Source organism: Lepidochelys kempii, chromosome 10 (assembly GCF_965140265.1).
Source record: "Lepidochelys kempii isolate rLepKem1 chromosome 10, rLepKem1.hap2, whole genome shotgun sequence".
NCBI classification, from domain to species: domain Eukaryota; kingdom Metazoa; phylum Chordata; order Testudines; family Cheloniidae; genus Lepidochelys; species Lepidochelys kempii.
In genome coordinates this window covers 16516746-16533376 of record NC_133265.1, presented here as the reverse complement: position 1 = coordinate 16533376, position 16631 = coordinate 16516746, and the positions used below count along the sequence as shown (strand labels likewise).

Genomic DNA, 16631 nt, shown 5'->3' with positions numbered 1-16631 from the left:
CCACCTCCCACACCCCAACCTCCTGTCTCAGCCCAGTGAAAGTGAGTGAGGGTGGGGGAGACCAAGCCGCCCAGTGAGGGGGAATGTATTGAGTGGGGGCAGGGCCTCAAGGAAGGGGCGAGGCAGGGGGAGGGGCCTTGAGGAAGGGGCAGGGCTAGGGTGTTGGGTTTTGTGCAGTTAGAAAGTTGGCAACCCTGGTTCTAGGAAGTGGCATATTTCAGGACATTAAAAGGAACTTAAGACTCTGTCAGGTGGGCCATGCAATGGGAGAGCTCTGGCAGTTGCATTGTCAAAATTTCACTTAAATGAACTGTCCAAATTAAAGACTTAAATCATGGTGGATTACAATTTAGTGGTCTTGGTCCAACAGATTTTCCCTCCCACCCCATTGCCACCGAAACGACATCAAATATCTCCAGATCCTCTGCGCACTAATGGGGACACAGAGAAACCTCAGCAGACACCAACTCAAAGTACCAGTCCCCACCTCGCCCCTCTTCTTTCTGTTTCCCTGCATTAGGGTCACATTGCTGTAATACTATGAACGTAGGTGAACTTACTGCTGTGTTGCTGCACAGCAGTGAGAAGAAAAATCAAACTCTAAATGCCTAGAGGGTCAGCTGTTCAGATGAACCAGGCTTCGATTTGTTTAGCAAGAGATGGTCAGGAAAGGAAAAAAAACACCAAACTATTTTTTATTTGTATAGATTTAACATCCTGGGCAAGAGAGGCCTGCAATTTAGGCTTCTTCAGCCATATTGCAGGCCTTCTTTAGTGGGGCAATGAACCTCTTCACATTGTGAGGTTGCAAAGGTTTGATGTTTGCATTGCAATGTTGCAAAGCAGTGGGTTGGTGCATTGTGGCACAGAAGCTTATAGCTGCATTGTTCCACTGTATTGCAATTATCTGATATGTATGGTGACATCATATTACAATGCTGTACTGGGATATTGTTTTGGGAAGGCTTAACACTGCATTGTGATGTTCCATTGCCTCACCTAGGTGCCACATTGGAACAGTGGAATGTCCACATTATTAGTGAGCATTGGGACATCCCTTCAGAACTTCCATCTGCTTGAGGCTGTGGAATAATTCCACTAATTAATGCAATGTAAATGCAAAAATACTGATTAGCTATATTTACCTGTTAGTACCTATTGCTAATTAATATTATTTTTTACTACCATGGTCATTGCTTTGATCTTAACCATGTATCTGAGTTGCAAAGTAGCTTACCCTCTGAAAAAGACTCTTTTGAAAAAGGATCTATAATGGAAGCAAGAGCTCAGCCCTTCATCTCTGTGTAAAAGACCTCTCCATGACTGAGCATACACCAGTTAACGACAAAAAGCAAGAGGAAAAAAGAAGAGCTGAGAAGAATAAAGGATACAAGCCGCTATTGCTTATGTAGGTAGCGTGGCCGAGCGGTCTAAGGCGCTGGATTAAGGCTCCAGTCTCTTCGGGGGCGTGGGTTCGAATCCCACCGCTGCCACAACGCTTTTGCCCCCCTCAGTGTTTTACAGGGATCGCACAGCGCCGCCTGGTGCTAAGATGAGAACCTGGACCCCGCTTGGGAAGCATTGTGGGTAAGAGGAGGAACTAGTCTCCCCACGTGTCCGCTGCTGGGTTACATCAACATGGCTGCTGCATGAGAGCCCCCGGGACCTGCACACACATTGCAACACGCCGAAGGGGGGTGTCGGTGGCCCCCACTGCCCCTGGAGTCCGCGCCACGAGGTAGGGGGAGCATGTGTGGTGGCCCATTATCCCTGCCCCACGCCCGAGGGCAGCACAGGGCGATGCAGCTGTTGTGGGGCGCGTTCCTCAGCAGGGCCTGGGCTGGGGTGCGCTCTGCCTGCTGCAGTTCCTGTGAGCGAGCTAAAAACTCTCCGAGGAGTCCGAACTCATTGCATGTAAAAAGCGCCTGGGGAGTGGACTCTGGGAATAGCTGGTCAGGGCTAGGGCCAGGGGCTGGGTGTGTGCTGCGAAGCCCCCCCGCGGGAGGAGTTGGCCTGATTCGAGGGTGACTGAACAAATCCACATTGTTCACTTATAATCTTTATTTCTCCCCCCCCCCCCCCCCCCGCCTCTCTCCTGTGTGTGGTTTGCAGTCTGCTGTCCTCGAGATTGCTGCATGGTTACATCAGCCATCTCAGTCACAGCCTGACACCAAAGGCTAGTTATGTTCTAAGGCGAGGATTAAATAAAGAGTTGGCACCCTCTTTGCCCTCAAAGTATCCAAGAAATATGAGAGACTTGGGTTTAATGTGAGGTTTTGGGTGGGTGTGGAATCTCTACTCCCTGAGGTTACGTGGTTACATCAGCCGTCTCTTTGGGGAGACTTGTTCCCCACCCCAATCCCCAAAAAGTAAGCAGAGTTTGATAATCTCCGGTCCTTCCAGCTACTCCCAGTATCCTCGAAGAGTGACTGGTGAATTGCCCAAGTACATGCATCTCTTTCTGGCCATCTGTTTTGTGGTTTATTTAGGAAGAACACTTCATCCTGTCTCATAACAAGTTACCAAGTCATTCTTGCTCAGAGCAGGATTTTTGCAGTCAGTAATTTGAACCTGTATTTTAAATCCTGGCTGAAGATTTTGAGCTTGCCTTTCCTTGCCTGTTTACTGGTATCATTGTGCAGGGAGGAAGTAGGTTTACAAGTTGACAAAAATAATAACGGAAAAAAAAAAACCCTCTATGCCAGCAGAGTGGCAGTCTGTACGAGGGCCCAGCCTGGCTCGGCAGCTGCTGGGCACTGTGTACTTGTGATGTGGAGCTTTCACTGACTCATTGACCAGGTGACCTGCTCTGTGTACTGATTTCAGAGTAGCAGCCATGTTAGTCTGTATTCGCAAAAAGGAAAGGAGTACTTGTGGCATCTTAGAGACTAACAAATTTATTTGCGCATAAGCTTTTGTGAGCTACAGCTCACTTCATCGGATACATTTCAGAGTGGTAGCTGTGTTAGTCTGTATCAGCAAAAACAATGAGGAGTCCTTGTGGCACCATAGAGACTAACCCATTTATTTGGGCATAAGCTTTCGTGGGCTAAAACCCACTTCATCAGATGCATGGAGTGAAAAATACAGTAAGCAGAATTTATATACTAGCACATGAAAAGATGGGAGTTGCTTTACCAAGTGGGGGGGGGGCAGTGCTAACGAGCCAATTCAGTTAAGGTGGAAGTGGCCTATTCTCAAGAGTTGACAAGAAGGGGTGAATACCAAGGGAGGGAAAATTACTTTTGTAGTGCTAACAAGTCCAATACAATCAAGGTGGCTCATTTCCAACAGTTGACAAGAAGGTGTGAGTATCAGCAGAGGGAAAATTACTTTTTGTAGTGACCCATCCACTCCCAGTCTTTATTCAGGCCTAATTTGATGGTGTCCAGTTTGCAAATTAATTCCCGTTCTGCAGTGTCTCTTTGGAGTCTCTTTTTGAAGTTTTTTTTGTTGAAAAATTGCCATTTTTAAGTCTGTTGGTGAGTCTCCAGGGAGATAGAAGTGTTCTCCTTTATTACAGATGTTACAATTCTTGATGTCTCATTTGTGTCTATTTATTCTTTTGCGTAGAGACTGTCCGATTTGGTCAATGTACATGGCAGGGGGCATTGCTGGCACATGATGGCATATATCACATTGGTAGATGTGCAGGTGAACGAGCCCCTGATGGTGTGGCTGATGTGGTTAGGTCCTATGATGGTGTCCTTTGAATAGATATGTGGACAGAGTTGGCAGTGGGGTTTGTTGCAGGGATTGGTTCCTGGGTTAATGTCTTCGTTGTGTGGTGTGTAGTTGCTGGTGAGTAGTTGCTTCAGGTTGGGGGACTGTCTGTAAGCGAGGACTGGCCTGTCTCCCAAGGTCTGAGTGAGGGATCGTCCTTTAGGATAGGTTGTAGATCCTTAATGATGCATTGGAGAGATTTTAGTTGGGGTCTGTAGGTGACCACTTGTGGCATTCTGTTACTTTGTTGGGCCTGTCCTGTGGTAGGTGACTTCTGAGTACCCTTCTGGCTCTGTCAATCTGTTTCTTCCCTTCAGCAGGTGGGTATTGTAGTTTTAAGAACGTTTGATAGAAATCCTGTAGGTGTTTGTCTCTGTCTGAGGGATTGGAGCAAATGTGATTGTATCTTAGTGCTTGGCTATAGACAATGGATCACGTGATGTGGTCTGGATGAAAGCTGGAGGCATGTAGGTAAGTATAGCGGTCCGTAGATGGTGTTTGTGACTGTCGCTTATTTGCACTGTAGTGTCCAGGAAGTGGATCTCTTTTGTGAGGACTGGTCCATCAACCTCAGCCTGGACCAGTCCACACAAGAGATCCACTTCCGCCTTAATTGAATTGGCTCGTTAGCACTGATCCCCCACTTGATAGGGCAACTCCCATCTTTTCATGTGCTAGAATATATATTTTGCTTAATGTATTTTTCACTCCATGCATCTGAAGAAGTGGGTTTTAGCCCACGAAAGCTTATGCCCAAATAAATTTGTTCGTCTCTAAGGTGCCACAAGGACTCCTCATTTTTTCTGATAGAGACTAACACAGCTACTGCTCTGAAATCAGTACATAGAGTTGTGTTTTTCTATGTACTGAGTTTGTTTTAATCAATTATGCTGTCGTTAGGGGGAAGTTATTTGCTGATTGTATTCATTCATCTAACCTGATGCTGAAAGAACAGGTTTAACACTTTGTACACAAATGATATTTATGGAAATGTTAAGGTTTTAAAAGGTGATGCATGCTTAACGTAGCTTACAGCGCAGCCTCTTTAAATCCTGACTACATCAGCCTGACTGGCTGTAGTACCCGAACTGGAAATAGAAGCCTTGGAACACAGGAAGTCCCAATGTTTTGGTTAATTAACAGAATGTGGTTTTGCAAAACTATTTATGGATGGGCAAAAGGAGGAAGAGGTGAAGTAAAGAACCTTGTAAACATTCAGTTCAGTTGTCTTTCTGCAGTTTTCAAACCAGCACAGACTCTTCACTTGTTCTAAATTGGGAAGTTGTTAACCAGCTGCTTCATTCCATCCCAGTTAGCAGTGTTTCAGTGGTAGCCAAGTGAGAGCTTTGTATGTATTACCTACAGGTATTCAGGGTTTTTTGAAGCTTAATTAACTAATAACAATGAGCTCTTTAAATGGAAGTCCCTTCAGCAATCCAAAACCTACATAAAATTATTTGAGCCATCTACTAAATTGTAAGTTGTATGCTTTATTTCTCCTAGTGTTTATCTTAATTTCATTCCATTACTCTTTCCACGGTTCATGAGCTCTTCTGGTTACTGTATTTCTGCTGAAAAGGTCTCTCTCAGATATCTCTGTATGTCTTCCCATACTAAATGCCTGAATCTAATTCCATTTAATTTCCTTCATTGTAGAAAGTTGTATGAATATTATAAGCTATATCAGGTAACAATGCCTCCTGTTTATATGCTTGCCATTCTAATATTCTATTAAAAGCAACCCTCTAGACAGACGTCTTTTATCCTTAAAGGAATTGGAAAATTGGTGTCTTGATTATCTGATATTTTCACTAGTAACTGAGTCACTCCATGAGCTAGGGTAAGCGGAAAGGAAATATTCATTTCTAATTCTGTAAAATATACACTCATGCTTACATTTTTTAAAAGGAACCCAGTTTCTAATAATCTGATCTAATAGACACCATTTTAAATTTACATCACATGCTGACAGTTGTGCCAAGAAGACTCCAATTAATTAAGAATACAGTAACCGAGAATGCAGAATGATCATGAACATTTTGTATTTCTGTAATATTTGAAAATATGCCAAATATTAAGTAGTTAAGTCTCAAATAGTGCTGAGGTAAGTAAGAGATATAGTGGGCTTAAGTATCCTATCACTGAAACGCAGCCACTTCTGGAATGGAAAGTGGCAGCTGTTTAACATTGTACAACTACGCTACATGGCAGTCTCCTACTCTCTGGGTCTCCTACCTCCCAAGTGGGTGCCCAGAGCCCTGGACTACAGCGTCATAGTCTCTCGCTCTCTCTCTCTCTGGGCCAATGACTGATCCACTGCAGATAAATACTTATGTAGTCCTTGAGCGAGAGAGACTGTGAATCTAGTCCAGTGTTTCGGACATCTAAATCCATTTGTAGATCTGGGCCCTGGCTCCTTCAACAGCCCTGCTTGACTATACCAGCCTGGAGATCTCTACTGAGCTCAAGATCTTAACTCTGATTCCCCTCAGGTGGCCACCCATAAACATTCATGTTCACTAAGGGCCAGATGCTACCAGGTGCTGAACGCTTTTTTAACTTTCGGTGACTTAAACGGGAGCAGAGGGAGCTCAGTATCTTGCAGAATAAGAACTTGAATGACACCTTTGGAAGTGTCATTTTATCGTTGCCTCTCTTTTTGGGGGAAGCTTGCTGTGAGTTCTCATTTTCCATCCCTGGTCTTGCTTTGCTCCTTTCGACACACAGAATTAATTCTCCTTGCACAATTGCATGGGGTACGTCTGGGTTGATAAGATCAGAGATGTGAGGTGGTAAGACCTTGGGCAACAGATCTTTTCAAAGGCACAAAAGAGAGGCTGAGAAATGTTTCAGACTGAGAATTCTCATTCAAACATGTTAAGTTTTTAATTTCCTACCATCTGAAGTGCGGTAAATACATATAGTCGCTGGACATTTATGCAGTGCATTGTCCATGTGGCAGTCAGTTACAATGCATTCATAACCTAAAAATTAGGCTTGGCAGGATTCGATATAAATCGATAGATGTCAGTAAATGTCAATTTCAGCTGAAATATGTGGGAGGGTAACAGTCACTGGGAGTGCAGCCTACCCCCCACCCCTTGCACCTGCAGGGATCTAGTGTCACAGATCCAGTGGCAGTGCAGGGGGCCCTCTGCAGCTCTGCTGTCACAGTCCCCCTCCCTCAATCCCGTGACAGAGGGCTTCCTTAGGCTCCCTGCATGTCCACAGGGCTCGTGACACCTGGTCCTTGGAGGCATAAGTTGTAGGGAAGGCTGCAATCCTGGCCTGGTGAAGCAGAGACCATCCCAGGTCAGCACTGTGATGAGGAGGAGTTTGAGCCCTTGGCTGTGGGGGAAGCCGCCATGCTGCTGAATGGCTCTGTCCCCAGGCAGGAGCCGTTCCATGGCGGGGTATCCTCCTCTGCAGCCAGGACTTTCCCTCCTCCTCACAGCCCTGGCCAGGGGGGTCTCTGCTTTGACCCACCAAGACCGCAGTTTCTCCCACACCTTGCACCATCAAAGATCACCAGCCTTGCAGCCATGCTGGGAACCTGTGCAGCTCTGCTGTCAAGTCCCTGTTCACTCACTCCCCAGCCAGGAGTTTAGGAGCTGTCCCTGGACAGGAACTGTTCAGCAGCAACTCGCAGCCAGGGTTTTGTTGTCATCTTTGTAGTCCTGGCTGTGGGTCTCTGCTGTATAAGGCCAGGACCACAGCCTCCCCCTCACATTACATGCTGGTGTCTTGAGCCTCTTGGCCATGCAGGGAGCCCCTGTAGCCTGCTGTCAGTGCTGCCCTAATCCTGGTTTTACCCCTCTCTTCATTTCCTGCAGCTATAAAATAAAAATAATTAAAAATTAAAAAAAATCTTAAATAACAATCAATATTAATTGTCAACATTAGGGAAAAAATTCTACCAAGCCTAATTAAAATACATACTGTACAAAAGTGTCATAGCCAGCAAAAGAGGAGGAAGGAAGAAATAAGACCACACAAATGTATTCCCCATAATCTGCTTTCCAAAAAATAAAATTCCCTTCTATTAAAAGGAACTAAAACAATGTGAGCAAGGAAGGATCCTAGGCTGCACATGGTACACAAGATGGAAATTACGAATGGGGGAACTATAGCTCTTACAAAACAATCCTTGATACAGTGCTTTTCCTCTCTTTCAGGTTGTGCTAAGGAAGGACCTGAAACATTGCTTTTCCCATTTTAGCATGGCAAATGAAGAAGATGACCCAATTATACAAGAGGTAAATTGACATTGGTTGATTAGTGAGTGTTTGGTTTTCTTGAAATTTGTTTTTCTTAGCCTTTTGCACTTGGAAAGAATGTTTCCCTGGGTTTAACTGGCATCTGATGCTCAAAAACCTACAGTACCTGAAGGAAATAGGTGGTCAAGTGTACAGGTGTCCTCATTGCCAAAACAAGTTGGCACTCTTGTGGGCAGAGTTGGCATGGAGAACTGTTCTAGCCTTTGACCCCTGAGCTTGTGTTCCAGGTCAGGGATGAAGAACCTTGGTGGGTCAGCATTGAGAAGCTAGCACCACTGCTTTATCTGTTCAGTGGATAAATAGAGGATCAGTCTCCAGATTTATCATCTGGCATCTTTTATGTGCACTAAATTTCACTTTGGAAAGTTAGAACAATTTTAAATAGAATTATTTTGCTGGATTAGAAGGTTATAAAAATGAAATGACTGGTAAATGTGTTCACTGCTTCTGCTAAAACAAAGAGTTGAGATCTGGTTCTAGTCTGAAAGGAGTTTCGGACCATTCGGCTTTTAAAAGGATCATCATAGTGGCTGTGGTGTCATATTGATATTTGATGTGAATTCACACACACAGGCCACTATGAAGGTGCCAGGAAAGGGCAGGTATTGGGGGAGGGGATGTGGCCAGCAGGAATGGGAGCTGACAGGATCACATAAGTACCCAAAATGGCTGCCATTCTGTGGCAGTGCCCACTTGTGATATTCCTGAAACCTCCATGAATTCTAGGTGTTTGTGGCAAAGAGCTGGTAATGGGACAGATATGGGATTCTGAGCTTGTTCATCCCATCTCTCATTTTTAATTTTGTATTCTTAACATTGCCTTTGTGACATGGTATTAGTTAGATACTCACCTTACATTCGCTGTTACCAAAGAGAGACATGAGTTTCTTCTAGAGCTGGGTGATATTGTGGTATTAGATTCACAGAAAGCCCAATGAGAGCCATTTTCCCTTGTCCCAAGAGAGGTGTGTTGGCCGTGCCCTGAGTTTGCTTTGAGAGAACCCAACACTCGGCCAAAGTCACTGACCTCTGCCTTGTGTCATGGCAAAAATATACAAAATTGCTGAGTTTCGTGTGGAAAACTAGCAGAGGCTGGGTTTGTCAAAAGATTCATGGTCCTTACCTAGGTTCAGCATTCATAGTGAAACTCGAAACTAGGCAAATTTCTCCCATCTCTAGTAACTTGAGAACAGATGGCTGCATTCTCAGTAATGTCTGAGAGCACCAGCAATCGTAGCTTTCGGTCTGGTTAAACTTGTTTCTTTTGCTTTGTTAGATTGACGTGTACCTGGCCAAAAGCCTGTCGGAGAAGCTGTATATGTTCCAGGTATTCCAGATGACTTCTTGGATATAATTTTTAAAGAATAATTATTTCATAAAGCAGTAACTTCTCTTACTGTTAACATAGACCCTAACAGCTCCTAGCATGCCCTAGTACGACTTCTACTGGATGATGCTGGGCAGTTTCACTTACTATGCTGTTTCCTGTGTGTTAGCACCTATTGGCAGTGCAAGGGTTTGTCACTAGCGTGGCAGCATTTGGTGGATTTCCCAATGCAGTTTCTTGCATGGAGCTGCAGACCTGTCTCGGCCTTGGATTTATGTGGGGGTTGGGTTTAGGTGGGTCCGTTTAGGCCTTGGGCCGTTCAAACACATAGTATAGTGCCAAAAGAGGGGATGGCTGGTGGTAGTACAGGGCAGCTGTTACCCCTTCACACACACCCTTTCAACCACTGCCAGGACAGTGTTGACCTTAGGTATTATCTCCGTGTAAACTGCTGCATGTCCTCATTGGTTTAAATCCCATGGAGTGAAAGGCAGCCCTGATAACACCACTAAAGAGAAACTGCAGTGGGTAGTATAGAGAGTTGCTTACCTCCTTGTATTGAAAAGAATTTTGGCTTCTCTGCTTTTGAAATTATTTATTTTTACATCTGTGAAGCAGTTTAACTCTGTATGGATGCTCCAAAGATTTATGCTCATAATTCCAGTTAATGAGAGCACTCTTTCACCAACAGAAATTGGTCCAATAAAAGATATTACCTCACCTAGTTTGTCTCTCTAATATCCTGGGGCTGATTCAGCTACAATAACACTGCAAACAGCTCCTATGTGTTATGGAGGAAGCAGAATCACATAGTGATTAGAGCTGGGAAATGGGAGTCAAGAGAGCTGGGTTCTAATTCTTCACTCTGTTACTGAATTCCTAGAAGACTTTGGCCAAGTCACTTAATCTTTCAATGCTTTATTTTTCCATCTGTGAAATGTGGATATTGGTACTCACCCACCTTTCTGTAAAGCAGTTTGAGATTCTTGTATAAAAAATTCTGTATATCATGGTATATTGGTAGGTAGTGTTGTGTAGTGGCTTGAGCAAAGGACTGGGAGTTTGATTTCTGGGCCCTATTCCCAGCTCTGCCAGTGACTCACCAGACCAGTCAAGTCATTTATTCTTCTGTGACTTGTAATCATCTGGGAAGTGGGTATACAATAGGTGGGGTGGGGAAGGGAAAGGTTAGTTAGTTTTTTTTTTTTTTTTTTGAAGCATGTTGAGACTTTAGATGAAAGACACCCTGTGAAACATTTTTGTTTTCTAGTATCCTATTCGTCCAGCTTCCATGACATATGATGATGTGACGCATCTGTCGGCAAAGATAAAGCCAAAGCAGCAAAAGGTCAGGTATCATGTCATGCTAGTCTGAAAAGATTGTTTCATGCTGTACGTTGTGTGCTTAGGAAATATGAATTGTGCTCTGCTGCTAGGTGCTAACGCTATACATATAATTATTAATAATTAGCTGTTGTGGTGATGCAGCCACTTGTGGTACTGCATCTCTTAGGTTAGTTCTTTCAGAAAATTTGAGAAATTTTAAACAGGGCTTTCTCCAGCATGGTGTTTGCTTTGTAGAGAAGCAGGTGAAGCTGTGATGGAGAGGATACTCCTTTAGTATAAAAATATTGAAATCCCACCCCTGAGAGACATTGTAGCTGAGCATGTGATAATTCTAGTTCAGGTTGGGGATGCTTGTGCTAATAATCCATATTTTTAAAGAGCATTTTTCATGTCTTTATTTCTAGAGCACATTTGGGTTCTGGTGACGTGCTCTGTATTTTAGTATTAGTGATAGGGCTTGGTGCTGCTCTCCCTTAGGAAGTGTAAATTAGGAGTAACTCTAAATCAGTGAGGTCACAGATCTGTGGGAGATCCCCATGCCTCTGGAAGCTTGCAGGGTCAGGCTCACACTTTGCAAGGAGCCATTTGTAACCCTGATTCTCCTCTCACGTAGCTGTAAATCAGGAGTAACTCCACTGAAATTACACTGGCATAAAACCACTGTAAGATCAGAACAGGGCTCTTTGCCTCTAGATGGAATATAGTGTGGTGTTTCATTGCCCAAGTCTTGCGGAAATGCATTGGGCTTCAGACTTTCTGAATAGACCTGGTGGCAGGAGAGAGGAAAGGGGGCCATGGTATTCTTAAACAAAACTATCTGACAGCATAGTCAGAACACACACACACTTTTTTTCAAGGCTGCCTAAGAGCACTTAGACTCTCCACTCCCATTAATTCGAATGGGAAATTGTGCATCTAAATCCCATTTAAAATCTCAGCCATAATGCCCAAATTCTGCCCTCCAGTGGCTATGTGCATTTCCATTGATGTCGATGAGAATTACGAGCTGCTTATGAGAGGCAGAGTTTGGCTGTTAAACATCCGCCTAAACTTGGGTTTGATGCACTGGAAAGGAGTGTGAGGTAAACACCTGAAAGAATGTGTTTTATAATAGATTTGCTGACACATGTTGAGAGCAGCAGGGCAGCTGTAAATAGCACATCTTTCGTGTGCTATTTTCTTTTCTTTAAATCTTTGGTGATGTAAAGGGAAAGTCTTGAATTTTGGTGCTCCACCTGCAGTGTAAATGATACATCTTCAAAATCCATTTAAAAAGGGTTCCTGAAGTACAGATCAAATTTGGTAGTTTTCGTTGGGCGTCTGCAAATGGCATTGATATACAGCATGACAGTGTATATCAGTCCTGCAGAGACTCAAGCACCTGCTTGATCTTATGCATGTGATTTGTCCCATTGACTTTAACGGGGTTGCTTGTAGGCATAATGGTAAACATACGTTAATCTTTGTGAGACTGGAGCCTTAGTTTGGTTGAATATTTGGTGATTATGCTATGTTAACTATTGGTGTTTTCTTAATTATTGGTGATTAGGTTGAACTTGAAATGGCCATTGATACTTTGAATCCCAACTACTGTCGCAGCAAAGGAGAACAGATCGCTCTCAATGTGGATGGCACCTGCACAGATGAAACTAGTACCTATTCCTCGTAGGTATCCTCTTTGCTCTGATTTTCTTTTCTAGTAAATGGTCAGATTTCCCACCAAACTTTTAGGGAAGGGGCAGAGCAAACAAATATGCAATCTCAAGGCCTGGAGTATAGTGATTTCAAGGACCAAAAAAGTTAAAGGTGTTTGTAAACTCCTTCTCTGTCCAGCATTAAAACAGTGACACTTAGGTTCGGGGTTTTCTCTACAGAGGCCTTGGTTTACTCAGTTTCTGGCAAACACACAAAACCTTGCCTTGTAAAGTTGAAAGTTTATTGATCAAACACAAGGAAGAACAAGAAATTAAAATAGGCATTTATACTGAAATTGAATGACTATGCAAAACAAACTTAAATAAAGCATATTAAAGTCTCTCTCCTTTTGCAGACAAAATATCAGTCTCTTATTTTCATTAACAACCATTCTTTGATTAAAAGGGAGGTTTAATTTTACTGTCAGTCCTGATGTGCAAAGGATATTCACTTCTTCTGTGTTTAACAAACAGAAGGTGAAGAAGAGAAAATATAGAAAAGGTGGGGGAAATACAGCTTTTGTTGATGTCTTTGGAACACTGGATGGCTGGTCAGTGGATACTTTGGCTGGCAGGTGACCGTGACATCTGGTGCCTGGACCCTAATTCACATTCAGGTCAGGGATGTCCTCTGATTGGGTTATTTCTCCTTAGACAAGACAAGGCTATGGACATCTCATCTCTTTTGTGCTGATGTAGTGTGGTTGATTTTTAGGATTCAGTGGAAAACCATGAGAGATAGGAATTGCAGGGGCAGGCAGAAAGTAACACAAAGGGAAGGGAAACAGAATATTGGGTACCTCTATGGTGCTGGCAATTATGTATCCCCACTGATGGGCTGAGGACTGGATGTCATGATGATATGATGGCTTTCAGGACTCCCAGGTGAAAAACAAAATTCCTTAAAGAGGAGTAAGGCCTGCTGGCCTTCCTCTCAGGAAGAATGTCCTTTGGTTTGGTCTGCTTCTTCTGTTGGGGTTGGGGAAGGTGAGGTGGGACGAGACTAGCTGAGCTGGGGGGTGCTGAGCAGACATGCACTGGGGAAAGAGATTTTTTTCCCCCCAACATTTCTTTTTTAAGAACCCAAAGATGAGAAAAATGGGCGGCATAGTTCATCTCAATATTTTGCCATCAATTAGGCTTTATATCCTTCACACCAATTTTGATCCATTAATTCCTGATCCCATATCTTGTTTATTAGGTCCAGTCTCAGCACAGTCCTTGCATCATGTCAGTAGATTTTTGTTTGTTTGTTTGGACTAATCTCTCTCTGGTTTTCTTGCATTTGTTCATAACATCATTACTGAAAATAATTTGACCTATTTTCCATGGTAAATTCCCATGCAGGCTAAAAAATGTTATAGGTTATTCTGACATCTTATTAACTTTTACATCCTTTTTACATTTCAGCTTACAATTAGGGTTAACTTTTTGGCCCAGTAATCACAATCTTCCAAATATGGAGAAATTTAGACATTTTAAAATATATTGCCAAGACTTTTAAAAGTAACTAGTGATTGGGGGGGGGAGGGTCAATTTTTGGGTGCCCAACTTAAGACCGTTTTAAGGAGCTTGATTTTCAGGAAATGCTGAACACACACCCTAAAAAAATATAGCCACTGTATGGTGTCTAAACTTGGGCACCCAGAAATCACTCGTCATTTATGAAAATCTTGGTCTATACATTTTGCATTTTAAGAGATGCTGTCAACTTGAAATTTGTCAGTTTTTTTAAAAAAAACGAATTAAAAGTAGGTTCAGGTATCTCACCTGTCCTGGAGTCTCGCTACTGATTTTTGTGAATTTTTTTACAATCCCACTTTTCAAAATGTTTTTTGCTCCCCTGTTGCATCATGAAGGATGCACGCAAATAATAGGGGAAACTGGCTGGCTGGCTATTCGGGGAAACAGTGAATGTGACTATTCACAAGCTACTGTTGGATGTGCAAAAATTAGAGGCATATTTTTTTCTGTCTTACTCTTTTAGTTGCATAGTCTAAGGGTAGCTTATAATGACAGCAGGTAAAAATAAAACTCGGCCAGGTGTGCAATTAAAGTTGGTGGCATTTTCTGTCATTGGAGAGTGTTATGCCTGAGTCCCTTGGAAAAATGGCAAAACAACATCTAAACCAAATAAATGTCCCTCAGTGCTAATTCTAGCCAGGAGCCATCAAAGCATGAGAGACATATGTAAATCTTCAGCACAAGCGTAAACACTTTGCTGAATTAAGGCCTCTCAGGGCCATCAGTACCTGTTAATGTAACCCAGTAGCTCTCCCAGAGGAAGGATCAAGGAAGCAGAGTAGCTGCTCCAGTGCCCTATGCTGTAGAGTGTCTTCTGCTGTTTAATTCCATCAGGGCATCTCTGGATAGCTGGGAAGCCACCACTCAGCACTTTCTAAAGAGCCCCTAATTGAATGAGCACATGGGACAGATAATATTGTAGATGGGGTGCTGTGACTTCCACAGTACCCATAGTAAATAATGCTGCAGCGTGGGAGATCAGCAAATACATGTATAAATATATATTTTTAAAAGACCTGCAAGTTTAATTACAGTACTCAATTTTAGAGAGCAACAACTCTTTGTTTCTGCCCTTTAAGGCTTGCATGTTTTGTGGTATCTGTGGACTGTAGTCATAAAAATTTAATTTATTTACAGGAAGCTGATGGACAGACAAACTTTCTGCTCTTCACAGGCTGCGAGTAACGTTTCCCGTTATGCTGCTGCTATCTATAGAAAAGGTTATTTTTTTTCTCCTCCCGCAACCTTATGAAATAAATCGGTTTTTAAATATGCAGGGTTTGAAATGAAAAAACTGTGGTGTTTGTCTCCAGCAGCCTCTGTTCCTATTTAGTGGCTGTCAATTCCTTATAAGTAAGTTACTGTAAGGGAGAACTTAACTACTTGGAGTGTTCTAAAGTCCTTGAGATTCCATCAGGGTATTCTAATGACATTGTAAACAAGGTAACAGTTAGTAGGGCTTGTAGATGCAACCAGAACTCTACCATTGAATTATAGACTGAAACCATATACATTGAAGGGGATATTCTTTAATATTCACTTCAGTCTCTCTGTTGCTGTTCTCCCTTACTCCACACGTTCTGCTCCTTCATTTGTTTCCCAAACCCTCTCTTGCTTGGTATTCTAAAAACCTCTGGGAATACTGATGTCCCAAGAATTTCAAGATTGGTATTCTATACGTTTTTTTATGTCACCTTATTCAGAGTTTGCTGTTGTCATAATGATATAAATACTCATTATTGGTGTGGAAGGCCAGGGGCTGCTGTAAACTTTGGATGCTGTGGAACCAGGATTGGGTATTGTTCTCCTGTTTGTGGCAGAGATACTTATTTAGAGAAGGGACAAAGAGGCGTTACTGATGTCGAAATTCGGTTTAGGCTGTGAGCTTGGGGGTGGTCTTCAAGGCTGAATCACAGGTTGGGATTGGATTAGTACTGATCTTTCATGAGCTGCTGTTCTGAGATTTTTGGCCACAAATGGCAGAAATCTTGTCAGATCATCTGACCTTGTGAAATGTGAGTTTGAGCCATATGTTATCCAGAAAATGGGCCTCTTCCAGGCTTGGATCCTACCAAAAAACAAATTGTAGCGGCAGGTTTGGACCAAGGGGTTCAAATCTGATACCTCTTTGAAATACTAAGGACTGGATTAATCTTCCATTTAAGATTCTCATCTTACATTTAAATTTAATAAATCTTTATCTTAAATTTAAACTGTGACATTACAAAGGTGATAGGAAAATGAAATTGCCAACTGTAGGCCTTGGAAAATAACTTGTAATTTTTCAGGTGAACTTCACCTAACTCCATTATATGGCATTCTACAACTGAGGCCAAGTTTCTCCTACTTGGACAAAGCTGATGCCAAACACCGAGAAAGAGAAGCTGCTAATGAAGGTGAACACATTACAAGCTGTGATTTCTTTGTTACGGAACAATTTGAGTTCTCTTTAGATTTTGTTATACTGACTTTATGGTGTTCTTGGAAAGAGCTATTCATAGCTGAAGAAACACTGAGCGTGTTTTAAAATAAAATAATGTATAATGATTGGCTCAGAGGAAATAATTGTTCCTTTTAACCGTCAGATGAATTAAAGGTCTAGAACATGAGACTGTGAACACCGGGATGGTAGAATATAATAATAAAACTTACAGTACTTTTTTCATTGTGCTGCACAATTAGCTCGTCCTCTCAAGACCCCTGTCAGTTAAGTGTTGTAACAAATCTGTAGCCACCTAG

General features: G+C 42.7%; 1 protein-coding gene and 1 non-coding gene across 3 annotated transcripts in view; both read left to right on the top strand.

The window, feature by feature from the left end:
* Positions 1-1411: 1411 nt before the first annotated feature.
* Positions 1412-1493, top strand: TRNAL-AAG (transfer RNA leucine (anticodon AAG)). Its single transcript has one exon. It is a non-coding gene; the product is annotated as a tRNA-Leu (tRNA).
* A 121-nt stretch (positions 1494-1614) lies between these two features.
* The window catches only part of POLR3E (RNA polymerase III subunit E), a 36832-nt gene continuing 21815 nt past the window's right edge, over positions 1615-16631 (top strand). Inside the window, exons 1-7 of one of the 2 annotated variants that reach the window (XM_073362184.1) lie at positions 1615-1738; positions 7899-7979; positions 9277-9327; positions 10598-10675; positions 12224-12339; positions 15030-15112; positions 16181-16288. In XM_073362184.1, coding sequence (XP_073218285.1) covers positions 7944-7979; positions 9277-9327; positions 10598-10675; positions 12224-12339; positions 15030-15112; positions 16181-16288 — 472 coding nt within the window. In that variant the 5' untranslated portion in view covers positions 1615-1738; positions 7899-7943. The remainder of the gene's footprint in view (positions 1739-7898; positions 7980-9276; positions 9328-10597; positions 10676-12223; positions 12340-15029; positions 15113-16180; positions 16289-16631) is intronic. The other variant, XM_073362185.1, reaches the window with a different exon arrangement.